The 18,375-nt window shown below is 35.1% G+C and overlaps 1 protein-coding gene across 1 annotated transcript in view; it reads left to right on the top strand.

The window, feature by feature from the left end:
- Window positions 1–5,516: 5,516 nt before the first annotated feature.
- il20ra (interleukin 20 receptor, alpha) overlaps window positions 5,517–18,375 on the top strand; it is a 37,536-nt gene continuing 24,677 nt past the window's right edge. The window contains exon 1 of the mRNA XM_039747439.1: window positions 5,517–5,753. Coding sequence (XP_039603373.1) covers window positions 5,696–5,753 — 58 coding nt within the window. The 5' untranslated portion in view covers window positions 5,517–5,695. The remainder of the gene's footprint in view (window positions 5,754–18,375) is intronic.

The raw sequence follows: 18,375 nt of genomic DNA, 5'->3' as shown, positions 1-18,375 counted from the left end.
GAAACATATTTCAAAATATGTGTTGTAAATTTATACATTTTCAACTGCAATGAAGTATTATTAATTCATGAATGCAATACTTTGCACAATGCACTTCAGTCTAGGAAATCTTTACAACTTACACTCTACTGGTTTTAACTGTGCTGTACATATTTTAGCATCCGTTATCTAAACATTAAGAGCCTTATTAAAGCAGTTTCAAACTAATATGACAAACAAAGTTGTTTTGATTTGTGACAAAAGTTAGCAGAGTATTAGTCTTGGCCCAATGAACTGTCACTTTAGTATCAGATATCTTCTCCCAGGTGTTATTTCTGGTATGTATTCTATAGTAGGTTTTCTCATTAAAAGCAGTGACGAACATAACACACCTATGCTGCAGGCAATTTCTTTGCCTCACTAAAAGACAACTGTCATTTAGCTGATATATTGAGTTATGAGCTTAATAACAAATGGAACATAAATTTTATATATGCTATATGTGCTTGGTAAATGAACTGATGCCCTTTAAAAATACTGCTTAAGCACAAAAACTGTATTTTGTGAAGAAAGCTGGATGTTTATTGGTATACTATATAGGAAAACATGAATATTCTTGCGCAATTAAAATTCATCAGTTGATCAGCCTTGCATATCTTTGGTATGTGAAATGAAACTGAGTACCTAGACCTTAGCAGTGGCTGATGGTTCAAATGCATTCCAATCTGTGACCCTGGCCCAGGTAACTAGAGCTGTAAGTGAGCAGTGCTAACCACTGTACTAGCATACTACTTGGATCATATCATGAAATTAATGGAAAGCATATGCAATTTGCAAAAAATACTAAAAGGTCATAGTTTAGCAATCACTCCATATGTGTCAAATATGGAACCAGCAACATCTAAACTGATGCATATCAGTAAGTAAATAATATATACCATTGTTAACATATTACATTAGCTAGTATTAAAGTATGGACTTTTTTGCTTCTCCCAGTTGAGCAGCTATAATTAAATTAAATAATAAATGAAAACATCTGTTTAAAAAGCTGGATAGATTAGCTACTGAAATTACTCATGGTAACATCCACTCCCATCCATCTCATTCCTCACATACCAGAGAGAACAGCACCAGACCAACAACTTTTAATAATGCCCAAGGGGTGATCATTAATGTGCAAGTAAAATTATTCTCAATGGTATAAAATACTTTTCTCTCTGTCCCAGAAGCAATATGTTAATGTTAGTATGTGATGACGTTGACAACTTAAAGTTCACCTGTCTTTTTTCTAATTAGACAAGATGCATTTTTATATTGCCTACCTAAGGAAACACCTTTAATGGTTTGGGTGTATTAACAATCTAAAGAGGAGAATGTAGACAGCTGGCTTTTCATTAAATATAATTAACACACCCATACCTGCACAACAGTATAGTAATAATACAGTATGTTCTAAGTCTTAAATGCAACAATTTTTTTCTGCATAGAAACATGCCCATAAAAGTCACAGCCGATTCTAGCAGCATCCGGCACAAGACAATTGTGGATGTGTCACCAGTCCATTGTAGGACACACTCATGCACACAGACACACACATTGGGAGAATTTAGTGTTACAGAGTAACCTAAAACATATATCTTTGGGAAGAAATAAGAAAACACACACATATGATGACTGGTTTGGAAGCTGTGTGGCACCAAACCCTCAGAGAAGATAAGCTGACTATAAAGTATTTGGATGAAGAATTACGCTGTTTACAATATGCTTTTTCATATTATGTTAATAGGTCTGTTTTAGATTTTGTTTTGTTTTTTTATTTTTGCAATATTATGATTTTCATTAATATTGTGTTAATTAAATGTTTTGCTGCTGTATGCTTTCCTAGGTTTCTATGCAGTGTTTTTTGTTATCTGTCCTGTATCTTTCTTGTGGAGCTGGAGGAGGCAGGTCCACTTAATGATGTAGCTCAGGGATTGCCCAGCAAGTATTCACATAGAAACTGAAGTTATTCACTTATTCAGTGTGTGTGGGTGTGAGGGTGTGTGCATGAGTGTACAATGTCAAGGCCTAACAACTTATTCACTGTAGCTTATAAATTTATACGGTGGGTTCCAATAAACCTATAATGAAGAAACTAGGTTCAAAAAGAAAATACACATGTTTAAATACAGTTTGCTAGAATTTTTTTTTTGCTGTCTTAACATTTTTAAAACTAAGAAAAGTATTTACTATGCTATGTATTTTGATGTTTACTGTACATTAACTTTAGTACAAATAGGTGATAAAGAGTTATCCAGAGTTTTACTTTATCAAATATTTAATCCTTCTGGTCTTCTGCACTGTAAATTAAATTCTTGCATTTTGACAATCAACAGAATCATGCAATGGAGATTAAATATAATACATTATAATAGATTATTTGAATTATTTTTTAATGTTGAGGAATAACTAATTAAGAACCTTGGTGTATTGTGTTTAAAGGAATTCACCCAAAAATGATTTTTTAAATACTACTGACCCCATGTAGTTTGAAGTGGTGGCTGAGAAAAAAAATGTAATCTCATATTTTTGTGGAGAACGCACATAAAGAGATTCTCATAGGATCACTAGGTGACCAATGCTTGACAGTGTCACACATTGTGAAAAACATCCATGGAAAAAGAAAAGATATAAAAAAAATCATACATAACTCATGTCACATAATCCACATGCCATTCTTATGATCAAAATGGGTTTCTGTTATTTGCTAAAATATTATTAACAGTTACTTCTGAAAACTCCACATTGAATATAAACATGAGAAATGTAATTGTACAATACTGTGCGTTTGAATTGAAAATATGCCTCTAGTCCTCAATTGCTAATTAAGAATCTTGTTTTCAATTCAGACAAGAAGACAGTCCATCCCTGACTTCCCTGCCCTTCTTATGTACTGTACTGACCAACTGAATTTCAAATTACAGTGACATTAACCATATAACCATTAATAAAGACTTTCTTTTTATCAGAGAAACTACTTAAATCAGGGGTGAAAAGTCATTCTTTTACTAAATTTTTGCAGAAGATGCTAATGAGGCAGCTCATGTTTAGAATTATTGTTTTGATTGTCCTTTACTACAAAGTACATTGGTTCTGTTTTTTTCTCAGTGCCTTGTACTGGCACTTCATGCACCTTTGAGTAATTGTGTTATAAGCAATGATGAAAATGGTATGGTATGGATTCACTGTAAGACATTTGTGGTATTCTGGTGAAATCATTATCCTTTGTCTGTGCTTGGTTGCACAAAAGACTGCCCATAGCAGGATAATAAGGCTGGCTGAAATAGAAAAAACTAAAACTTTAGGTTTATATGTGTTAATTGCTTTTAGAAAAACAGCACACAAAGGCATATGTTTATGTTCACATTGCAGATGCTTTGTTTCTACATTATGGTTTATGTTTTAATTAAAATATGCTGTATTAGTAATTAGTGCACAGTTCATTGAGTGTAAAAATGAAAGTGTGCTTCATAAGAATATATAATGTTGAAATGATGTGCATAGGACACTGTTAGTGTATAAACAGTCTGGAGTTTAAAAATGGCATCAACATATCAGTTAAAAAAAACTAAGCACAACTTATATTCTCAGTGGCTGGTGCATCATCTATTGTTGGTCATTTCTGGGACATCCATCAAGTTTTACCTGCAGAGAGGATTAATTCTAGCTGTGGTCAAATTCAATCATGCTTGAAAATCCACCTTTTCTATGTATTACCTGTGGCTGAAACTGCTTATTACTCTAAACAAAGCATGTCTGATAGTAACAAAAGAGCATTGTTTTCCACTATTAACAGAATTCTGGCACCTCCTGATATAATTCCATCTCAAATGTGTTGCACTGCTACATGTGATGCATTTTTGACCTTTTTAAAAAACAAAATTTATAATATTTGCCAACAACTTGCATCTTCAGTACATTTGCCATGCAATTCTTATTTAAATATTTCAACTGAGCCTTCTTTAACTTATCTATCAACTTTTGAATTGCCCACTGAAGCTGAAATTTGTTCTGTCATTCATAAGTCTAGATCAGCCACTTGTCAGCTTGATTGTATGTCTACTTGACTGGTAAAAGCCTGCTTGCATTCACTTTCTTCACTTATAATTTACATCATTCAGTCCTCTCTGAGATCTGGGTTTGTTCCTTTATCCCTCAAATCAGCTGTAATAACTCCAGTTTTAAACCTGGCACTGACCTCGAACTACACTAATTATCATCCTATATCAAATCTACCATTCATTTTTCAAAATTCTTGAAAAAGTAGTGACTTTTTGTCACTGGATCTCACTACCACACAACATTCTGGACACAGATTCCCTACCTATTTTTTTTAAATCTCATTTTAAGACTTACCTGTTTAGATTAGCTTACTCTACATGACCTTAGGCTGTATTCTTATTGCTGTATTTTCAGTTCTATAGATATAGATATATGAGTATGTGTACAGGGTGGTACAGTGGTAAGTGCTACTGCATCGCAGTAAGGAGACCTGGGTTCGATTCCCAAGTCCTCCCTGTGTGGCGTTTGCATGTTCTCCCCATGTCTGCGTGGGTTTCCTCCGGGTGCTCTGGTTTTCTCCCAAAGACATGCAGGTTTGGTGCATTGGCAATCCTAAATTGTGCTTGGTGTGTGGGTGGGTGTGTGCCCTGCGGTGGGCTGGGTGGGTGCCTGGATTTGTTCCTGCCTTGCACCCTATGTTGACTGGGATTGGCTCCAGCAGACCCCCGTGGCCCTGTGTTAGGATAGCGGGATGGATGTGTACATGCATGTTTTTGTTGGTTTTATGATTTTATTATCTGTACAGTGTCTTTGGGTGTTGAAATAAAATATATTATTATTATTATTATTACTGTAGTAGTAGATAGTAGTAGTAATAGATGTAGTAGTAGTAATAGTAGATATTTTTTAATTTGCACAAGAGGATTGAATGTTAATCAAGATAAATAAAATACATTATATTAACTGCATGAAAAATTGTGTTTATGTGAATATTTCTGGGGAAGGGAGTCCATAGCTTTCATCAGATTCTTTAAAGGGTCCGTGACTCAAAAAAGGTTAAGAATCACTGAGTTAATAGATCATAAGATTACAAAGAACGGGTCTACTGATTTTAGGACCACTGATACGGTTTGGCTTAAGGTCACATAAAACTTATGTCAGGCACTGACAGCTAAAAGGTTAGAAATAAAAAAAGACTAGTTTGTGGACTACGCTCCCTTCTGCATTATCTCCGTCTTGGTATACTTCCAAGTTCAATTAGGTAGTGTAAAATTGTATACAGTAATACACTGATTCAACTGTTAACTGCTTGAAAAACGGCTGCACTATAATTATCGCGACTGTATATACTGTATATATTTATTGAATTATTGTGAGCCTTGCATAACATACACCCACCTTCACTTTGTCACTGTACGTGCTCTCTTCAAACTGTAGCTTTTCTGCAGGTACCGCGCGTGCCTTGCCCCGCCCACTCTCTGTCTTCCTAAGCGCTAAACCGCGTCTTACGCCCGCAAAGTGGTGGCAGCGAGCAAGTTTAACAGCGGTGTATACGGGAAGGATCGCGGCGTAGTACAGCAGCAGTATTTTAAGACGGATCGCGGCGTAGTACAGCAGCAGTATTTTCAGACGAGGACCATTTAGACCCCTTGCTATCAGCGTAAATTGTGTCTAAATGCTCAGGCTAGGATACTCCACGGAGGTGACGCTCCACCTAACACTACTTGTATCAGGTAAGCACTTCTGTTCTGATTTATGCAAATACACAGGAACTTGTCGCATTTCTTTGTTAACCGAGCTGCTTTGGTAGCTGCATTTTTTTGTTTTTTGAATTCTAATTTTATTGTGGTTTGGCTTGCTGCAGATAATGTCTAGTCAGTGAGTTATCACTTCAAACAAGGGTGGCACACGCTGTTGCTGCACTGTCTGTCCCAAGTATTTAATCGGAGATAGCTTAATCCTCGATAAATGAGGATTTGACTTGTTTTATACTGTAAATTGATTGTGCAATAATGTGAAATGCACCAAAGTGATGTAATTCAAAACATCTTTGAAACTGGACGAAGACAGTGTGATAGTAGGACCTCAAGTCTGCACAAATCCTGTAGATAATGGGCAGAAAACCTATTATTTAATAATATAGTGAATTTTATGATGTCGGTCTTAAAATAGCCCCTTCTGTATATTTTTGTATTTGCACGTAATACTACTGTTCTGAGTCAAAGAATGTAATTCAAAGTATCATTGTACAATTAGAAAATGATACTGACGTGCAGGGCCATTTCCTAGACAAACTTTGGGAGTGCTTTGGAGCATAATCAGCTGAGCTGCCCCCACCCCATATGAGTGTGGATTAACGTGCATGGCAGAAGTCTGCACACCCTTATTAAACCTTCGTTGATATAAAGGCATCAGGTATTTTTAATCTTAAATAAGATCTTGTAACTAGCGATACCTAAATAGAAAACAAATAGGTTATTTTATACATAACATTCTCAAACCCAGCTAATCCAATTCAGAGTTTGAGCCATGGTGAATTTCATCGGCACAATGCAATAACATAGCCCTAAACAGTCTGTCTGAAGTCCTGTTCACACTCGCCTGCACTCACACTGTGACCTTCTAGAGTCGCCAACTAATATAAGCCACGCATCTTTGGGGATATCTTTGGAGATATTGGAGAAAAAAAAAGCCATGAAGACACTATGAGAATGTGCAAATATCTCATAACCCAGGACACTGGATCCATGAAGCAGCAGTGCTAACCACTGCTTTAATGCCACCCATGAAAATTGTAAAAAATATTGCCTTGATTACAAGGGTGTGCCCACTTTTTTCATTTTTGAATAACAATTTGGCTTATTTTTAACAAGTGTCATTTGAAACCATATATCAGGGCAGATTGCCTCCATCTCATATCAAAAGTTATTCTCACTACCTAGAAATACAATTAACCTGTTTATGTAGGATTTCTCTTACAAGTTCATGGTTGCATGATGTATATACTGTATAATCATCATTCACAAGCAGTAATAAAAGAGCTACAGGAATCTTTTTGTTGAAAGATACAGACAAGTACATAGATATACAAGAATTTTGATCACATTTTAAAGACTATTGATAACAGAAAAAATACACTGTTAAAATAATGCAAATATCAGGATGTCCCTTCCAAACAGATGACAGAGAAAAGAGAAGGCTCATTCAAGGAACTACCAAGAGGCCAACAGAAATAAGACTGAGTTTGGGGGGGGTAGTAAGACAGAAGTAACTTTTCTCAAAAAAGAACATGCATCCTCAACCCTTCTAAGTTTGCAAGAGAAAACATTCAGTTTTATAAAACTGTTTGGGGAAACATCTGCTGCCTGAATTCCCAAAAGATATGTTTAGTGGAAGCCAAAACAGCTCAACACCTTGCAAATCACAGTTTCTTTTGTCAAGTATGGCAGTTACAGTTTTATCTGTTCATTGAAGATGAATGATTCAAACTAACATTCAAAAGAGTGGGACATGTCAACTCATCTGAATCCTGTCCAGAAATTTCCCAATTCGAGCTGAGACCTCATTTCTATGAGTAATTTCTGAAGTTGCAAACATTGACTATTCATTGCACTATGCAATTTGACCCCTGCTCCAAAGGAAAGTCTATTTATTAAAGGTAAAAGTAAAGAAAATTGACAGAAGCATATTATAAAGTATGTTAAACATAATTTCTTATGGTCATGACAAACGTGCATATTTTGTGAAAGACATCCGTTAGTGTGTATTAAAAATTGTCAGTAGCTTGAAGAACCAGGTAAGCACCATTCTTATTAATTAATGAGTTTACTTAAAATAAGGGTCTCCAAAATCAGTGATGCAAAGCTGGTTTTCTTAACTGCACCCAGATTTTTTCCAGAGCTGTAATCGGAAATCACATATTTAACAAAGTAAAACAAGAATGTACTGTATAATATCGGTATTGATTTTTTGCTCTTTAGTATTGTTTTTTAATAGGAAGGCAGTGTATAATGAACAAGACGTTTCTGTTAGGTTATAATCATTTTCATTTATCCTATGGGTTTTATATAAAGAGACTGTAACGTTAGGAGCAAGTAGAAGGTGTAAGGTTCGGTAAGGATTTAATAAAAGTTTTCAGGGAAAGGTCTGCATAGGCTCGTTTGCTACTTTATTCATTTGTTGCATTTTAATTCATCTTTGGCATGCATGCAAAACTGACCAATGGACATACAATTCGCTAAAAGAGATATATAACATGTGTAGATAAAACAGTTTACATTGAAGCGATTAATTTCCTACTACAAAGAAACCCTTTGTTGAAACTTCTTAACCATAATCATTTCACAGTCCTGGGGCTTCATTTGTAAAGCTGGTATATGCACAAAAAGAGTTTGAAATGTACATACACAACTTTCCATGCAAATGTCCAGATTTATAAAAGAAAACTTGATTTGTGGGGGTCTAAAGCTGCAAAGGTTTTTCCAGTCAGTCTCGGTTTGTTTTCATTCAGAGTGATAGACAGGCCATGAATTTCTGAATATTCAGAGGGATTAGTGACATATTTCCAGTTTACACTGTCTCAAATGTTGACAATGTTTATGTGAACCAGAGGATAGGGGGTGGCATATAGTATGGTGGCCTTTGAAAAACCAAACTGAACAAGACAAATTTAATTAAAACATCAACATGATTAAATTGGATAAAGGAAACCAGCAATTGTAAACATTTACACACTGCTTGATGTACACCATATTCCTCCACTGCTAATGTCTCTGGATGCAAAAAAAGTGTTCATAGAGTAGGCTGGGGTATCTTTTTTTTACCATATTATGAAAATTTGTGTTTGGACTAAATATTTGCACTCAGATCAAGCTATTTTACTGAAGCCCAGAAGCCTCTGTACACTTAAACACAATAAATTCAGGTTACTTCATATTAGGACATGGAAGCAAATAAAGTTAAGTAAAGATAAACACTGTCACGAATGTGCTTAGCAATTGCTATCAAAGCGCTGGCTATTTGCCACATTTGGAAGTAAAGGGGAATTAAAAGGAAGGAATGGAAATTTTGATTACTAATCTAAATGTATCATTTTATATTGTTTTACACTTACTAGATGAACTTTATTAAATATGAAAGCTTAAAATTAGTTTGAGTAAAAGTGTTTTTTCCAGTTGCAGTGCCTATAAAAAGTATTCAGCTCCCCTTGAATGTTTCAACATTTTCTTGTTAAATAACAAGGAATCAAAGTAGATATAATTGGGCATTCATGACATTGATTAACAGAAAAACACTCTTTAAATGTCACAGTGACCTGTGATGTTGTTGTATCACCGTTTAAGAGGTGGTTTCGGAGGAGCAGCCCCGTCTCCTTGGGGTGCGTTCAGCATCCCTCTTCACAACGAGAGTGGCAGAGACGCAAAGTGGCTGGCACGTAGTGCAGGCCGGGGGGGTTGCCGAGCAAAGCAAGCAAGGGGATAACCCCCTAGTTGTTCAATAAATATTTTTCTTAAACTCTTGCTTATTTTTCATAGTCTTTCCATACTTTGCAGCAAATGCTTTTTCAGAATGTTCAATTTTGTTATTATGGAATGCAAAAAGCACATATATTAATAGGATGACAATGCAAAGATCAAAACAACATTTCGGTATGCCACTACCTAACTTCCAGCTTTACTGCTGGGTTGGTAGTATTTAAATTTTCAGACAATGGAAGGAAGCACAAGCTACTAAAACGCACTTGCTTGGTTGGTTCTTGAAAAGAAATCTAGTACAAATTCCTCCATATACTATATGCTTTACTATGAGCTCTGATCGACTTATAATTTTTTTTTTTAGATCAGATTGTTCTCCTCTTGCTTAACACATAGTACCTTTTCCTGCAGGATATAAAAATAAACTTTAGGGCAGAGGTCCTGTAACCTCAGACTACATTACAGGATAATATTACATTTTAGCCTCACCTTAATGATACAGTCTTTAATTTATTAATGTATTGATAACATTTTTGCATCTTTTGACCAGCTCTGTTGTAAATCAAGAATTCTTCTGTTTACAAATATGGACCTTTGTTAAGACTATTCCTGACTTCCTTTGTTCTCCATCCATTTTCACACTTTAGTTATCATTTGTTATCTGTCAGTTAGCTTTGGAGTTGATAATGATCCCAAATCCATATGTAGCATGTTCTAGTAGCATTGCATCACATTTGACTATGTAGTGACAAACTTGTTGTTATTTCCTGCTCTATGCTGTTAGTGCATTGATTAATTTTGCTTAACTAGGAGAATTTTAAGGCATTATCTAAAACTAAAAAAAAAAAATATTTACCTTGTACAAAGCTTAAGAATTGGACAGGAATTCATTAAGGTTAATCTAAAGTAAGTCTGCTAAACTCCTGCAAACACTTCTTTTGCTTCAATCAGTATAATGAAGTATAATAACATTTGGACCACCGGTCCTCAAAAAAAGGTGGTGCATATGTAAACACAACACCCCAGGTCACTCTTGCAAGGTTGCTGCAGTGTCCTTCACTGCCATCTGATGTCATTACACATCCAATCTTTTTGTTGGGTATGACTTTCTGTTGTACTTGGAGTGTATGACTGGGGCTTGTGCTTAAAGTTATGACTCAGACTGTACATTGTGCTTCACTGTCACCAGAGTTGGTCACCATGGTTCTTTTCTTGTCAGCAACACTGCATACTTTTCCTGTCAGCCTTGGTGCAATTCCACGTAGCTCCTTCTAGAGAGGCACGTTGCCACGTTACTTCTTTGGCCATGCATGACTTATGTTGTGCCCGGAATGTGTGACTGGTGCTTGCATTGAAAGTGATTAATATACAGAACTTGTCACAGTGCTCTTCCTGAACCTATGGAGTGCATCTGCATCACTGCTTGCTGTGAGGTACAAGGTTACGTCTCTGCTTGCTGTGTGAATATTACAGAGACCAGTTTCACTGGTGAGATAGCCTGCACCTTTTTATCTGTATCAGTAAAGCAACAGAGGAGACTTGTAGCTCTTCTCAGGTTACAAATACCAGATGACCTAGGTCAGACTTGCAGCATGCTAAAAAAGACACTAGACTATCTTTACCATTTGATGCGTCTCAAAAAGTGCATAGAAATAAAAGAATAACAGCAATGTTTTCTTTTTGTACAATGTAAAGTTTCCTGAAGTGTATTATTGCATGGTGTGGTAGTGCAACCAAACACAATTTAAATCCATTCAAAGGGCTACGGCTTCTACATAAAAAAGAAATTAGTTATTTGCAAAAATCTATATTGAACACTTCCAAAATAAGACCCATTTTTGCGATGATGGTTTTGACCATTTGTCAGATGCTGTCTAGTTTCAGTGATGAGTGCTAGACCCTTTTTTCTCTCTATCTCTCTACATTAGTTTCTAGGCACTTTATATCTTTTAGTGGCATTTTAACATTGATATTCTGGTAATGTCTAGGTCTTCCTTCAATTTCCTTTATTGGTGATTCCTTCTTCTTCAAGAAACACTTTTTCTTTGACCCAGTCCTGTGTCTTCTTTCTTCACAGCATATTTGACCTTTACAAAGCCACTCAACTCATTGTTTAGTTCCATGTTCCTTATAGATTGGACTACTGCAAGTGTCTTGTTGCAGCACTCCCAGAAACTATCTGTTCTCTCCAGCTGATCCAGAATGAAGACACTCTCTACTGACGTCCAGTAACTATTAATCTAAATTGGCTCTTTGTGAATGATACCTTCAATAGACTTGTACTTTGTCTATGGCTGCCATAAAAATCTCCAGCCATCTGTGATCCTGAATTAGGTTTATGATTTTTTTTTATACAGTGGTATTTTTAACCTTCTAAAATTTAACAAACCTTCCTTTGTTTTTTTATATTACAGAATTGTGTGAGGTTGGCACTGTATCTGTGCTAGGAGCACAATTTAACATATTACACATTCTAGTTTTTTGCATCTTTTTGTTAATGTTTTAACAGGTATGTCATCCTTCTAGCCCAGTTTTGAATTCAAATTCTTGTGTGATACCTTTTGCCCAACTTCTTCCTCCTTCTCCTCGTCTTCTGTATTCTAGATCTAGCGACCTTGGGTTTGTGAAAGGCGCTCAATAAATGTAGCTTATTATTATTATTATTATTATCTAATAATGTTGTGCTGAAATTTTGATATGTAAACTTACAATTTTCACAACTTATTCACATTTACTGTAGGCTCCATTTTATCCAAGCAAGCAACACATAAGCTTTAAACATGTTTGTTACTCAGTGAACATCAGTTATTACCATAGCAGTTTTATATTCTGTGTATAGAGTACTTGGATTCTCTCCCTCTCCCTCTTTCGCTCTCTTTCTCTTCCTCACTTCCTCAAATATTAATTACTATACTGAAGCTATTACTACTGCATATTCCTTACATGTGTAATTTGCCTTCTAAGACAGATCTTAACATCTTTTGTAAATGTTCAGTTGACTTAACTCCATATGCATACAGGATGTACTCTGACAGGCATGGACATTTTTGATTAGTTGTGGTGTTGCCTGTAATGTATAGTGTTGTGTCCTTGGTCATATGCTTTGTTTTTTTTACAAATTATTTAATATAATTATCTCTTATCAAAAGAAGACATTATTTTTGTTAATGTTATTTATTTGACAAAGTTGAAATCTGCAATACATACTGTTTTATAGTGGGGGTAACATTGTGTGATATATCTTCAGCACCTTGTATAGATATGATAAAAAATAAAAATTATGTCCCAAGCTTTACTTCTTGCTAGGATTTTTAAATGAATGTTGCACCCTGTTCTGATATTCTTTTAAAATATTTTTAAAAGAAAAGTAGTGTTTAGCCCACAAAGTACCTTTGTTTTTATCATCTCAAAGAAAAGGTATTTTTATTTTTTGTTGTCATTCTGTTGTCCCCATGTAATATAGGTGTGAAAATGTACTCTGAAAAGCTGTCTTAAAAAATCTAAACCACATCATGAGACAGAAGAGCTTTGAAGAAAGAAGCATTTCCTGCCCCAAAATATTAAACTGTATCACGTGATGAATTAATTAAATATTGCATGCAATATTAGTCAACATCTTGCAACGTAAAAGTAACATTTGGAGGTACTTAAGCAAATCATGGTGATGCAGTTATTTATTCTTGGATGTTCATATAATTTTCTTACAGGGCTATGTTTCCTGTAAGAGTATGTGAGTTTTTGTGTTCATGTGACTTTTTTCTAGCCAGACAGTTTCCTTCCACCCAGAAAGATACTTCTCTGCTGAATAAGAAGTGCAAATCATTCAAGTTTGTAGAGTATGCATACAGTAGAAGTATGCTGGTATACATATTATATACAGTACTTATCAATTAAGTAAAGAATAAAGGGTCTGAATACTTGTTTCAATATAATACTTCAGTTTTTTAATTTCAGTATATTTGCAAAAACTTCTAAAATACTGTTTTTGTTTTCTGTAATTCTGGAGTATTGAGTGTTGTTTGATGAGTGAGGAAAATAAATTTATAGTAAATGATAGCAGCTGCAGCATAAAAATGTGAAAAGGCGTCTGAATATCTCCTGAATGCACTGTATATAACTCTAAAATATACAATTATGTGCATTTCTGTTGACTCCTACATATTTCTAAAACAATGTGTTTTTTTTTAAATTTTCACTGAAACTGAAGTGCTTTTTAACCATTAGACAATTACAATTACGTCTAAAGTCCTGTAATATTTTTTGTCAAATCATCTATTTATTATTTTTGTAATTGCTTGCTAACTTAAAACTAATTTTATGATTTAAGAATACTAAATTATTAAGTAGCAGTTGTTCTCAATAACAATTACAAGATAGATCAATCCTTTATAAGCCAGTTGGCTCTGTAGCAGTGATGCAAGCATCAATTTAGGTGTCATCAGTCACTTATACAGTACAAATAATACACTTTTGTCAGTTCTCAGTAAGATCGTTCATACAGGTGTAAGCTAAAGCAAGACTTTTTTTCCAGGTGTATAGAATTTTATATGAGAGCAAGACCAGAAGTCTTTTAGTTTATAGGGGAAAATTGTTTTTACAGCATAAATATGCTGTCAAGTGGTATCTCGTTTCTTGTGCTGTAGGTGGGTAGGTGATTAAAAAGGTTGAAAAAGAGTAGTACGGTGGTCGGGCAGTATGCATGTTTTGTCTCAGTTTAGACATTGCTAGAGCAAAGTGTTGCATGTTACAGAAAGCAAAGTTTGCTTTTATTATGTGTCCTGCAGTTAAAAGGAAATGTGACTTTTAATGTACTTCTTTGTTCTTATGTTTATATTTTGCATATGGGTGAGGCAGTATTAGATGCTTTGCTGGTAGGCTATTGCTCAACTGATTCAGGCAAGTAGTAAAGAATATACTATGAAACAGACTAAAAGATTCTCAATAATACATAGGATCTACATATATTAATTATGTGTATATGTAGGAAACAGCAACCAAAAAAATATAAAATAAATATATATAATTGGTTTTATTTAGATTTACATCACAAAGATCATATACTCATTAAAAATCATTTAAGCTTTAGCAGTTCCCAAGAAATACATTTCACCATTTCTTCCTACAAGGCAGAAATTAGTGTTTAATAACTGGCCACTAAAACACTCTGACATGCATTATTGTCAGCAGTGAAAAACATTTTATACTGAGAACAAAGTACCAAACATAAAAAATACCTTAGCATGATCAGATGAAAGGAGTGTTCTGAGAACACTTTCAATGTGAGGCCTTCCATTCCATTAACAGTTTAGTAGCATTCTTTTTAGATATATTAAAAATATTATCACTTCTGAAACTTGTTGCTGTACTGTCATTGTTTCCACAAAGTTGTTTGCAATGTTGCTTTGTAAACCACAATGTAATTCAATGTAGTGGTCTTGGTTGCAGGACAAAGATCAGCGGCTTATATCCTTAAAGACATTAGTGATCATTTCTTATAACTCACTTTGGCTGTTTGGAGTATAATAATGGTTAGATAGACTGACTTCTGGCAATTTAGTCTGTACACAGCTTAAAGATCTTTACATTGTAAGCTATGTGTGGATTGTATGTATTAAATCCAGCTGTTAAAATTCATAAAAGTGTAACAAAGTCTGTGGCATCTTAGGCAATCCCTGGAAGGGATTTTACTAGGACTCTGAGTCTAACTCATCTTTTTTGCTTAGTAAAACTTGAACACATTAGCTGGGACTATGTATTGAGCTTTTAAAGGCAGTGTCCATGATCCTTCCATAAGAAAATAAATCACATTGGGTAATGGGTTTGTGCTGTATCTTGTTTGTAAATAAATTCAATTTTTGACCTCCACTTTCTTTCGAATCATTTGTATATTCTTGAGTGGAACAGTAGTACCAGCTTTGAGAATCATGATATGTTATTTTAAATATGAGAAAGAAGTAGAAACATAGTTTGTGTTTTTCACAAAACCGTTGTACAAAAACACTTTGTAAACGTTTTTATATATTAATATGCAGATATCTGTTAAAATTACTATTATTATTATTGGCTGGTTCTCCCCATGTCTGCGTGGGTTTCCTCCGGGCACTCCGGTTTCCTCCCACAATCCAAAGACATGCAGGTTAGGTGGATTGGCGATTCTGAATTGGCCCTAGTGTGTGCTTGGTGTGTTTGTGTGTGTCCTGCGGTGGGTTGGCACCCTGCCCAGGATTGGTTCCTGCCTTGTGCCCTGTGTTGGCTGGGATTGGCTCCAGCAGACCCCCGTGACCCTGTATTTGGATTCAGCGGGTTAGAAACTGGATTATTGGCTGACATTTTCAACATAAAGTTAGCCAGTTTGACCTCAAATTGGATTATCTGACAATAAGAGCAAAAGTAAATCTATCTATCTATCTATCTATCTATCTATCTATCTATCTATCTATCTATCTATCTATCTATCTATCTATCTATTTAACATAGCCAACGGCTTTTGCTGTAGTATAATGCATTGGTTTCTGGGATTTTAATACTGTGCTTCAAAACATTTCTTAAGATATAATGAACAGTTGCTCGGCAGCAATACAGGGGTTTTTAATGTTGATATTTGTTTAATGTTTTATTTTGTTTGTCACTTAAAGGACGTTTGTTCTTGTTTCTTGTTTGGGACTGAAATTAATACATATGGTCTGCATTTGTTTAGAACATTAGAACATTAGAACAATCTAGACGAGAACAGGCCATTCAGCCCAACAAAGCTCGCCAGTCCTATCCACTTGTTTCCTCCAAGAAAACATCAAGTCGAGTTTTGAAAGTCCCTAACGTCTTACTGTCTACCACACTACTTGGTAGCTTATTCCAAGTGTCTATCGTTCTTTGTGTAAAGAAAAACTTCCTAATGTTTGTGCGAAATTTACCCTTAACAAGTTTCCAACTGTGTCCCCGTGTTCTTGATGAGCTCATTTTAAAATACAAGTCTCGATTCACTGTACTAATTCCCTTCATAATTTTAAACACTTCAATCATGTCACCTCTTAATCTTCTTTTGCTTAAACTGTAAAGGCTCAGCTCTTTTAATCTTTCCTCATAATTCAACCCCTGTAGCCCTGGAATCAGCCTAGTCGCTCTTCACTGGACCTTTTCTAGTGCTGCTATGTCCTTTTTGTAGCGTGGAGACCAAAACTGCACACAGTACTCAAGATGAGGCCTCACCAGTGCATTATAAAGGTTGAGCATAACCTCCTTGGACTTGTACTCCACAGATCGTGCTATATAACCTAACATTCTGTTAGCCTTCTTAATGGCTTCTGAACACTGTTGGGAAGTTGATAGCTTGGAGTCCACTATGACTCCTAAATCCTTCTCATAAGGTGTACTCTCGATTTTCCGGCCGCCCATTGTGTATTCAAACCTAATATTTTTACTTCCTATGTGTAATACTTTACATTTACTGACATTAAATTTCATTTGCCACAAATCTGCCCAAGCCTGTATGCTATCCAAGTCCTTCTGTAATGATATAACAGATTCCAAATTATCTGCTAATCCACCTATCTTGGTATCATCTGCAAACTTAACCAGCTTGTTACTTATATTCCTATCTAAATCATTTATATATATTAAAAATAGCAGCGGCCCTAGCACTGACCCCTGTGGAACACCACTCTTAACATCGGCCAGTTCTGATGAGGTTCCTCGCACCATCACCCTCTGCTTCCTGTGTCTGAGCCAATTCTGCACCCATCTAAAACATCACCCTGAACTCCCACTTCTTTTAACTTGATGCCCAACCTCTCATGTGGCACCTTATCAAATGCTTTCTGAAAGTCCAGATAAATAATATCATAAGCTCCACTTTGATCGTATCCTTTTGTTGCCTCCTCATAGAATTCCAACATGTTAGTAAAACACGACCTCCCTCTTCTGAACCCATGCTGACTGTTCAGAATAACTCCTGTCCTTGCCATGTGTTGCTCAATCTTATCCTTAATAATTCCTTCCATTAATTTTCCTGTGATGCTTGTTAAGCTTACTGGCCTAACTTTGTTAGCACATTTTGTATTTTAATGCAGTTTTTGTTGGTGACAGAATTTTATAAAACTAATTCCATCAATAAATCCATAATATCATTAGGTATGGTATGGTATTACATATGAAATTGTTATCATACTGCATTTCGGTAGTGGGCTTCCTCCTTGGCCCAGTGTTAAGTCCTAAGGAAGTGGCTTTGTCTTAATTGTAAATAGGATATAGATGCAGCACTTATAAGTACAGGGGGTTTATTAATACATTTCTCTCATTACATTATTGTGGAATTGGTTTACTTTTTTGAGAGCTGTTGTGTGCGTGCATGAGTGTGTGTTTGTGTGTATGTATGTATGTTTTTTTAACTTTGACTCATACTATAGTATTCTTTACTTTGTTTCATAATTACTTCATGTTTCTTAATTTAACTAAATGATGCAAGTATACAGAAAGGTTATGTGGCAAAATATTTTCTCATTAATTCATTGTTGGAAGGCATGAGATTCAATAAATATTTATAAAAGTTTTTAGTGATTTCTTATTGAAATTTTCAGTTAAGCGATTAAGTTTTTGAAACTAAATTTGAAGTATTTTTTTCCTGTGGTTTGTAAAATGCTTTAAAAGAGATTGAAATAAAAATGAATGCAAAATTGTTCATACTTCACAAGAAGTTTAAAGGTCTAGTTTTTATAGAATTGCATTTCAGTATCATAATGAGTCTGAAATTTGTATTTTTAATATACAAAGAGTATTTTAAGAGCACGTTATCGTCAAGTATACATCATTGTCAATCATTCAGTCATTTTCTAACCTGCTTAGTCCTGAACAAGGTTGCCGGAGCCTATCCCAGCTAGCATAAAGC

The sequence above is a fragment of the Polypterus senegalus genome, chromosome 3, assembly GCF_016835505.1.
Source record: "Polypterus senegalus isolate Bchr_013 chromosome 3, ASM1683550v1, whole genome shotgun sequence".
NCBI classification, from domain to species: domain Eukaryota; kingdom Metazoa; phylum Chordata; class Cladistia; order Polypteriformes; family Polypteridae; genus Polypterus; species Polypterus senegalus.
The sequence above is the reverse complement of the archived record's forward strand: the minus strand, read 5'-3'. Positions and strand labels throughout refer to the sequence as shown.